The sequence below is a fragment of the Protomyctophum parallelum genome (genome assembly GCF_964188405.1).
Source record: "Protomyctophum parallelum genome assembly, chromosome: 16".
In the NCBI taxonomy this organism is placed as follows: domain Eukaryota; kingdom Metazoa; phylum Chordata; class Actinopteri; order Myctophiformes; family Myctophidae; genus Protomyctophum; species Protomyctophum parallelum.
In genome coordinates, this window is record NC_139711.1 from 38,418,405 (window position 1) to 38,429,218 (window position 10,814).

At 44.2% G+C, this 10,814-nt stretch overlaps 1 protein-coding gene across 3 annotated transcripts in view; it reads left to right on the forward strand.

The window, feature by feature from the left end:
* Nucleotides 1-4,911, forward strand: part of sh3tc2 (SH3 domain and tetratricopeptide repeats 2) — a 31,428-nt gene extending 26,517 nt beyond the window's left edge. For all 3 annotated transcript variants that reach the window (XM_083785934.1, XM_083785935.1, XM_083785933.1), the window contains 7 exons: nucleotides 139-305; nucleotides 791-968; nucleotides 1,074-1,224; nucleotides 1,912-2,034; nucleotides 2,387-2,537; nucleotides 3,247-3,443; nucleotides 3,708-4,911. In XM_083785934.1, coding sequence (XP_083642060.1) covers nucleotides 139-305; nucleotides 791-968; nucleotides 1,074-1,224; nucleotides 1,912-2,034; nucleotides 2,387-2,537; nucleotides 3,247-3,443; nucleotides 3,708-4,655 — 1,915 coding nt within the window. In that variant the 3' untranslated portion in view covers nucleotides 4,656-4,911. The remainder of the gene's footprint in view (nucleotides 1-138; nucleotides 306-790; nucleotides 969-1,073; nucleotides 1,225-1,911; nucleotides 2,035-2,386; nucleotides 2,538-3,246; nucleotides 3,444-3,707) is intronic.
* The last annotated feature ends 5,903 nt before the right edge of the window (nucleotides 4,912-10,814 follow it).

The window sequence follows — 10,814 nt, forward strand, 5'->3', positions numbered from 1 at the left end:
AGTCAAATTATGTGCGAGACCGAGACGAGACAGAGTAAATGAAAAATCGAGAGACCGGACTGGAGTACTACAACAGATGTTACATAATGACATTATTTGATAGTATGTATGTCTGTCTACTCTGTTTGTTTGTAACAGGTCCCTGAAGCTTTTCCTGGAGCTCGGGGAGAGCCCTATAGACGAGGAGCATGTTCAGACATACCTGTGGCTGGGGCGGAGCTACAAGGACAGGCGGAGGAGTCAAGAGGTCAGGGTGTGTTACGAAATGGGGCTACTGATCTCGTTACAAGCCAGGAACCTGCACAGTGAGTCAGTCCAGCATGCACACAGACGTACACTGAGTATAATTTGTATTATGATTTATTTTTTTAAATATATATATATAGCAAAAAGCATAGTGTAATCGCCATAGTTAAGCCGTTAAGACCTGGAACGCATCCGTGTCACCTTAGCTTTTAACCACTTTAACCATTAATTTAAACTGTAGCTGTTGAAAAATAGCAGATCTACAAACTCATAGCGCGGCACCGAGTGCCACACAACAATCTTGTAGATCTGCTATTTTTTTTAAACGTGTGCAAACCTTTGAATATATGTTCTTTCACAGCAAACGTTTGTAACTCATATATTTACTTCTGGTGGGTCCCTGGAACAACATACTGTATTTTGAGATGGGTTCGGTGGTCAAATACATATCTTTCTGGGGGTCCTAATAGTTTGAGAACGACTGACGGGATGAGGATCCGGTCTCAGGTCTTAACTGACAGATTGGCCTTATGTGGTCTCACAGGTCAGATGGTGGTAGCCAAGGTGCTGAGCAGGCTGTATGCAGACATGCTGCTCTACGGCCAGAGCATCCTCTACTATGAGCACTGTGTGTCCGTGTCCAGAGAACTGAAGGACAAGCGTCTGGAAGGAGAATACCTGGAGATCCTCAGCAGCCTGTATCTGTCTCTCAACACCGAGAAGTGAGTCTCGAGAAAGATCATGAGCTTCATCATCATTCTCGGTCTGCAGTCTGCACCCTTCTCTAACTTGTTACTGACAATATTTCCGTTCGCAACCCTACACAGATCGTCTCGTAAGTCTCTGGACTACACCAAGCAGAGTCTACGGATCTCCATTGACCTGGGCAAGAGAGAAGAGGAGTCTGAGACGTGGCTGCAGGTGGGACGCATCTATTACCTCATCCACGAGGACGAGCTGGCTGACATGTACCTACAGGTGAGAGCAGGGAGCAGGATGGGAGGGAGGGAGGGAGGGAGGGGAGGAGGGAGGGATGTGGGCACGGCGTTGGTAAACGATACAGGGGTGAATAAAATAACCTGTTACAGTACATGATGGAGAGGGGATTAATCCACTCAGTCACTGGTTTTGTCTTTTGTATGTGATCTGCTCTCAGAAGTCAACAGCACTATATTGATCCTTTTGAGTGTGCATTCATCACTACTGTAGCTGGCCAACAGAGACACTGGTCCTATCAAATATACGGATCAATATTCTGCCACTGTTCCAGTGCCATTTCCCTTGGCCTATTTTACAATACAAAAAACAACAACTAAACACAACAACTAACTAAAACTAAAAACAACAACTAAACATTGCAAACACCGTGGGGGTTGCACAGTTTTTCTGTGTTTCTCATTAACCCATTTTGACCTGAGATCAGATTCTAAAAATGTCTTCTGCATCCCGACAGTTTTCTGAAAAAGCTATGTTTCTATGTCAGTCGTTCTTCGATTTTTCAAAAATAGCAGACCTACAAGCTCGTAGCGCGCCGCACGTAGCGCGCCACTCGGTGGCGCGCTACGAGCTGCTACTTTTCAATAGCTAAAGCATAACGTAATGCTAACACCAAAACGGGTTCCCGCCCAAAATGGGTTCATTTCACATGTTGCGTGTCATTGACAGGCAGCAGTGAAGACAGCTTTGCGGATGAACGACCCTCGCTTTGCCATGAGCATCTACGAGGAAGCAGGCGATGTCTTCTTCAAAGGCCACAGGAACCGCCTGGCCTCGCTGCCGTTCTTCAGGGTAAGATCATACAGTACAGTAGGAGCTAAGGGATGTCTGATTTGTCGCCTTAAAGCAATCGTCATAGTTATCAGTGCAGTGACGTGGGTTTTAAGTCATCTCAGGTATCATTATGCAATCAAAGCACAGGATGTGTCTTGTAATCTAAGATGAGCATACGGTACGTCTGTATCTAAACATAGTTTTGATGTCAGCGAAAAACAAAAGGATGGGTAGAACCACACTGTACATATCAATGGGTTTATAAAATGGGCCCCTCTCATCACGGATATGTTTTGGCAGACATAGACAGCTGGCACCGCAGCAGCGGTTTATGCTTATTTGCTATGCTTTGTTTTGTTTTGTCTTGTAGGACGGCAGTCTGCCGTTCGCGCGGAGCATCAAAGACATCCACTCTGAGTTCCGCTTGCTGAGCAAGCTGACAGAGCTGCTGATGACCCAAGGAGAACAGGAGGAGGCTCTTCAGTACGCCGTACTGGCCGTTCAGATTGGCAGCAAAACAGGTATACTGACCTGGAAGGATACTGTGAATGTCACCGTCACTGGTGTACATGGTGTACAACATGTAATGTACTTGGTTCCATTTTGTACACTCTCTGATTTATGGGCGTCCGTGATTTAATCATGCATACCAAATTGGGGGTCCTTGAAAGAACCACTGGTCTACAGCAGTGGTTTTCAACAAGTGGCCCGGGGACCACCAGTGGTCCTTGAGGGGGTTCCAGGTGGTCCCCAGCTAAACAATTACAGAATGTAGATGCTGTTAATTTTGATCAATGCCTGTTGGTAATGCCTAATGGTACCAACATCAATAAAGTATGAAATTGTGGACAATATCCTATCCAACAACAACAAAGTCTTCTTTTTGTCTTTTGAGGGGCGCGCCTATATACAGGTTTAATGTTTGTTTTTAGTTCAATGTTTGTTTTAAAAACGCCATTGACAATGAAGGGAAGATTTACGTCATTTTGTCTCTTTATTGTTAATGGCATTTAATGTGTGTTTAATTGTGTTGGCACCGTTTGTTTTACATCACCTAATAAACATGAGTTAGACTTTAATATATCAGCGCCCCTCACTTCACATGGGTGTGATTTTAGTTTTCTTTGGTGGTATGTGGCTCAAATGCCAAATAAATAAAAGGGCCTTGATATGAAAAGGGTTGAAAACCACTTGGTCTACAGTGACTGTACATTGTTGTGTCCCTCACAGGTGTGCCTCTGAACGAGAGGACGGCCTACCACCGCATGGCGACTGTCTACTACCGGCTGCATCAGTACGAGATGGCAGAGAACTACTACCTCAAATCCCTGTCGCTCTGCCCCGCGGTGCTGCAGCACCCCCTAGAGGCCCGCTACTACTCCATGGTCTACACCCGGCTGGGGAACATCACGCTCTACCAGCTCAAGGTACATGAGAGAGCCACCCATCAACAATGTATGTCACATCATAATACCTGTTAAGGTCGCAGAGGGTAAAAACAATAACAAAGATTAACAAAGAATAACAAAGAATAACAAGGACGTTTTAATAATATAAACCGTTGGCGTTTATAGTTTATTTAGTGTTTGTATTTAACACACTGGCAAAGATTCACCTCTTACCAACTCCTGCACACATATCTTGGAATTAGAATCTGTTCAGGCTCTAATGGGTCTTCTCTTCTCCCCCAGGATGCCTTTGACGCGGTGGGATACTTCCAGCTGGCTCTGGCCTCCTCCCTGGAGGACCCTGCGAATCCCAGGGATCTGTATGTGCTGTACATGAAGCTGGCAGAGATCCATGCCAACCACATGCCAGACGCCCGGCTGTGCCAGGAGTACAGGGACCAGGCTCACAAACTGAGGAGGGTCCTGTCGGGAGAGGAGGTCCTCGATGCGGGCGGAGAAGAAGAAGAAGAACAGCAGATTAAGGTCTCGGTGTCTCATGCGACGGAGCCCACGCTGATTGGTTGTGTCGGGTGCGTCTGTGACGACGATCAGGATGAAAGCGGTGAGCACTACTCGAGCACGGACACCTGGGGGGTCCCTGCAGATGCAGAGGTCGGACATATAGACTCTGATCTTGGTGTCGCTGATGTAGAAGACGACAATAACAACGATGACAAAGACGCCGAGGACGTTGGCTGTACAAATGCGGATGTCGCCACCGAAGCGGAGGTCACCAGCGGCCGTTCGCGCACAGACAGTATTCTCACAGAGTCTTTTGACACGGCGAAAGAGCACATCACGGATTCCAGTGGCTCCAACGACTATTTCCAAACCCGCACGGATCTAGCAGATGGCTGCAAATGGCTGCAGAAAGGCTCTTCAGACGCTGACTCGGGCCAGAGTGGAGAAACTACCTCCACCACCCAAAACACGCTCATTGATACCGAGCAAGATGGAAATATCACAACCGAAGGGACAAGTAGACACATCCGTGAAGCAGACGCAATCCGAAAAGACGAAGACAATCCGTGTGACGTTGACCAAAAAGAGATCGCCAAAACAGACGCCGATAAAAGCGAAAGTGTATCGAGCACCTGCTATTACAGCGTGAAGACTGAGAGTGGCGATACAACGACGGACAGTAGCCACATGGCTAGTAGCCACATAGACTTGGATGACATCTACGTATAGCCTTCTGGGAGGGCAAATTATCGCCCCTGTTCACTTGGAATGCAGCCCTTTGACCACCATGCACGTATTGTTGTATACGATGTGTTAATAATGTTGCTATAATGTAGAAATTGTAGATACTTTTCACAGATTAAGTAACACTGAAGTGTGTACCTTTTTGTATAGTTTACATTTTCTGTATATTACAGAGTATGTCAGCTTATAATATATGTTTTGTAAATAGATGTTTCTTTTGTATCTCAATGAAAGATATGACCTAAAATGTAAAGTGTGGATGTGGACTTTTTCTTCTATTTCATAGTGTTGATCTAACTTCAAATAGTGTTTGCTGTTTTGCTCTGTGAGCAATGCAACTGTCTAATCTAACTAAAACAAAGGCATTTCTGAAGTAAACCACATGAGGGCATGAGAGGGCCGTTTTATTATAATGGCCAGCATATTGCTTGGTAGTACTTGGGTTTTGTCAAAAGGGGGCAGTGTAGAGCAGCTCCTGGCATTGGTCTTAACATGGGCTGCCAACTGGCAACAGGTGAACAGCAGAGAGAGAGAGAGAGAGAGAAAGAGAGAGAGAGAGAGAGAGAGAGAGAGAGAGAGAGAGAGAGAAAGAGAGAGAGAGAGAGAGAGAGAGAGAGAGAGAGAGAGAGAGAGATACACAGTGAGAGACAGAGAGAGATACACAGTGAGAGACAGAGAGACAGAGTTCATGGTCACCTGGCTGCTAATGGCACAACCCCAGCTGGCTGCAGAATCATGGAAAGTACATGTGGTTACCAGGTGGTGGAAAGTAACTAAGTAGGCTACTATACTCAAGTACCATTTTGAGGTATTTGTACTTTACTTGAGTATAATTTCCCAATTTCCAATACTGTTTACATCTACTCCACTATATCTCGGGAGGCAAATATTGTATTGTACTATAGTTACTTTGTAGATTTGGATTAGTATTACCTGGTCTAGACTTTTTTTTTTAACCCATTTTTGGTGGGAACTCCTTTTGGTGTTTTAACTAAGCATTATGTTATACTTTAGCTATTGAAAAATAGCAGATCCACAAGGTGGCGCGCTACGAGCTTGTAGGTCTGCTATTTTTGAAAAATCGTGAAAATGCGGCACAAATCTTTGAATATATATTCTTTCAGAAGACTTTTTAACCCGATTAGAATCTGTTATGTTCTTTCTGCACTTCTTTCTGCACATGCACATTCTGCACATGTTCTTTCTGCACATCTGCACAATTTATCATTTGGAACCACCTGCATACAATTCCACATTAGCCTATTTAACATTTTAAATGGCTTGCATGCCATGTACTCTTAATATTTTTCATTGTATATAGATATACATTTAATATATTCTTTCCATTGCAGGAAGGTAAATTGAGGGTAAAATGTGAAAGCTGAATTAATAATAAATAGTATAAAGACGAGTCACGACTCAGACCATAAGGGGAATTAATTACTAGCCACAAATTAAGCTGCAGGAAATCAATCAACTCCGACGTCTGAAGGCTCTACCATGCTGTACCATTGCTAAACAGACACAGTCAACCAGCAGGTGTTGCTGACAAGAGGCAAACGTTTATTGCATTTTTTTAGATGTACTGTATGCTGTAGTGATTAGGCCTGCAGAGACGGATGATAAATCTTCATTATACCAAATCTACGCAGTCGCACATGTGTACAGTACAGTATCAGTACAGTACGAGTACGAGTACAGTATCAGTACAGTACGAGTACAGTACGAGTACAGAACGAGTACAGTACATCACCACTCTGTTCAGATGGGTCTGATTTCATTATACACACAGCTAACCTGATTTAGGCCCTCATTTATCAATTGAGTGTAAAATATGCCTCAAATTTGAGTGTAGGTTTCGTAGTACACCCACGTCGCCACGGCATTTATAAAGGGATCGCAAACAGCTGATCCTTCCTTAATTTCGTTCCGACGTTAATAAATGTGACGGCTGAAATCTATCTGGCACGCCCTATGAAATAAGCCTCGTCCTCGTTTTTGCGACATGAACAACTGCAGTACGACCTTGGAAACCATAGTTACATGAGTCAAGTCAAGCCTTCCTTGACTTGCTGACCGCCTCACCCCCCTCTCATACACACACACACACAGACGCACGCACATGCAACTTGCAAGCAACTGTCACTGTGTGTTAGTTGTATATGCAATTATTAAAATGTTTATTAATTTAATATACAACAAGATTAGTGAACGAAAACCTGAACCTGTGATTATGTGAAGCATTAATTAAATAACATTGCTCACGACGTCATTGGAATGAGTTTGGACACGCACAGCCCGTGACAAATGCTGTTTTCCTCCGCTCCTGTTCTGTCTGTCTCTGTCACTGACCTGCATGCACGTTTATGACATTACTCACTGTATATTAGATTGCCTCCTTATGCAGTCTAAAGTTTAGGAAGTGAAGTTGGCACCCCGTGATTTTCCATATGACAAAAAAAAAGAAGCGGTCCCCACTTTGCGCTGCCTCGACTTCGGCATGTCACATTTATTGGCATTCGAGCGCGTCGGGTTTATCCTTAATTAAAAGGACGAGACGTAACGCGAGAAAGACATGGCTGTAGATTGCAGTTGGTTGGTAGACTTGACTATAGCTGCATAGCCTCGGTCCCAGTCTTACTTATCTACGAAAAGAAAATCTAAAGCTGCAGCACTGCAGTGCAAATGCCTCTCGATCCAGTCATGGAATTAAGTTAGGAGGGGGGGTCGGGGGGGGGGGGGCTACCGGTATGCGCTCATGCAAAACACTATTTAAATGGCTTAAAGCAGGGGTCCCCAAACTTTTTCCTGTGAGGGCCACGTAACTTTTCCCTTCTCTGATGGGGGCCGGGGTCCGTTTGTAACAGAAAAAGTGTGATGATCGCAGGGGTGCCTAAACGTAAACATTTTTTTTTCTCCAGAAAGCCACACATAACCAAATATTAATAACCAGTGCACGTACTGTACATGCAGCACTACAGGTCTGCATAGTGCACGTACTGTACATGCAGCACTACAGGTCTGCATAGTGCATGTACTGTACATGCAGCACTACAGGGCTGCATAGTGCTTGTACTGTACATGCAGCACTACAGGGCTGCATAGTGCATGTACTGTACATGCAGCACTACAGGTCTGCATAGTGCACGTACTGTACATGCAGCACTACAGGTCTGCATAGTGCATGTACTGTACATGCAGCACTACAGGTCTGCATAGTGCATGTACTGTACATGCAGCACTACAGGTCTGCATAGTGCATGTACTGTACATGCAGCACTACAGGGCTGCATAGTGCTTGTACTGTACATGCAGCACTACAGGGCTGCATAGTGCACGTACTTCTTCACAGAAAAAAGTCAGGAAATACACAACACTATTTGTGAAATAAATAATAACCAAATAGCCCTCTCTGGGTTCTTCACAGAGAAAATAAAGTCAGGAAATATATAATAACACTATTTATGAAATAAATAATAACCAAATAACCCTCTCTGGGTGGTCAGTGGGCGGGGCGGTGAGACCACGTTCTTTCATTTTCCCTTTCATGCGTCCTATTAGACCCCGAGACGCGCCCACCATACTAGGAGCCCCGTCAGTCGTGATGTAGTCCCTTTGAGACTTTGGAGGGCTGCCAGCTCCTCGCACATCTCAAAGTTTGCGCTAACTCCACTAATAAAAATGAGCAGCTGCGCTGTGTGTGTCCTGCACGTCCGTGCTCTCATCCAGTGCTAATGAAGAATCAAAATAAAATCCTATATTTTGGCTATTAAAAAAAAAGAAAAGGCAGGCGGGCGGGCCACATAAAATGACATGGCGGGCCGTATACGGCCCGCGGACCGTAGTTTGGGGACCCCTGGCTTAAAGCATTGTTTTTAATTGCACAATTTTAATAAGCTTGCACACTTGGTAATATCCTACCAATTTCATATGACATGCCTTTACAAAATATATTTTTTTCACATGTAGGCTATTATTAGTTTTATACATTTTAGGAGTGAAAACATATGTTTAGATGCCTGTGACAGCCTCTCAGCTGGTCAAACAATGCTGCTCCGCTGTTCTACGACAGAAAAACAGGTGAGGACAAAGCGTACGACAGCTCCCGACCAGACGTGAGTTTTGAACTTTGTCAAGTTCAATTTCAAGCTTTGGCGGAAATGGTAAAAGCCGAAAATTTCGTTAATTTCGGCGTGCACCCATATTTTGGCGTACGCACGGTTGATAAATGAGGGCCTTAAAGTGATCGTGCCACATGTAAACACTTGATCCAAAACCTTCAATCGGGTTTATTTTAATCAGATAGGAAGAAACGCTGCTACTGACACTCTACCATCAGGCTGATAAACAAGGAACAAGGTTAGGTTTGCTGGAGGGGGATGGATCCATGCCTCTGCTTTTGATACATCCTAGTAGGTACATGGGTTTCCTTTTGGGAAACGTAGACTGATATGACAATTTAACATTTATTTAAAGATGTACTGTTATTCACGTTAACCCCGGGTGTGATGCAATGTGAGCTATGTGTCATGCAAAGAAGAATGATAAGGTTTAAAGGAGAAATCCAGACAACATTGGTCACATTGGTGACCCATGAATGAACTAGCCTATAATCCTGTCCCAACATAAGCCTTGAATTGTTTCATACAAGATGCCCCTTGTTCTCCTTTTAAAAACAGTGAAATGCAGTTAGACTGGTAGACAAATTGTCTAATTGTCTATTAATACTTTCCTGGTACTCACGCACCCTCCAGCTGCCGTTCATACCAGGGCCGGGCTATAATTTTCAGGCCCGTTGACAACTCTACCGCTGGGTTCTGTATTAATAAAATGATACCCCCCCCCTCCTGTTGTTATTACAAATCAAACCCCAGGTATGTTTATTTCTACTTATTTATTACAAGCAAGGAACAACAATCTCTGATTGTAATTGGGAGTGCATGCCTTTTGTCCGAGGGGGCATAGGTCCCATCCATTGGTCCCATCGACTACCTACCCCAAACCCTCACCCTAACCATAACCGCGAGCACGGGCCAGCACACCTAAACCTGACCCCGAGTCGGACCAATGCTCCTTCGAACCAATGGTCCGTCGGACCAAAGTATGCCTCCCTGTAATTGGTGGATTACAGCAGTATTAAATGATTTCCCCCCTATTTTGAGTAATCACTAGTTGAATTACAGTAATGAAGATATTATCTGCAATACAGCATGCATCCAATCACACTGGTCTGGGTACGCTCTACTGGCCTACTTTCCACTGTGCTGCCACAGTGAACATTAGCCTGCGTGATGAGAGCACGCAAGGCCATTCAGGAAGAAATGGCAACCAAAAGAGGGAATGTTTGTGTACATGATTTGCATGCATAACATCGTGGCAGGCCTTAATAGCTCCCCACTGCAGACGAGAGTGTTATTTGGCTCCACTCCAAAACAAGTATAGAATTGTTGTCATTCACATTAGTCTCGGTTGAACTTAGCCTTCAGAGCACCCTGGCTCAACAAGTTCACTTCCCGCTCTCCTATAAGGAGACTTATGAGACTGTGACCATTTTAATCCACAGCGGATCCAAAACATCACGCTAGATACGTGAGCTCAAACAAAGAGAACGGATTCAGTGAACACAACTCCAAAGCTTTTTTTTTTTTTTTTTTTTTTTTTTCATTATTCTGCCGACAGAGTGCACGTTTTTTTATTTTGTAACTTGCAATGTCTTTAATATTTTCCAATACAAACTTTCTGAATAGTCTCTAATGGTATGCTTTATTGAACCCTTTTTCTAAGGGCGAAACAAAATGTCTCAATGACTCAATGTCATTCTCTCTAAAAGCCCCCCGACAGCTGACAGCATCATCAACGATGCTTTCTATCTGTAAGGGCCTTGACAGTGTGACAGTTTGCAGACGATGATGATGATGTGTCCAGGATGAGACAGCTAGATGAGCAGTCATTTGACGATGATGTGTCCAGGATGAGACAGACAGCCACAGGAGCAGTCATTTGAAGGATGCAATGATGCTCATTCATATCCCATGATATACCTTGTCAATGTCAGGCGTTCTCAATTCTCATGCTGTTCTAAATGCTCCTTGTAGGGATGTCCCGATCATGTTTTTTTTTTGCTCCCGATTATTCTATTCTGAT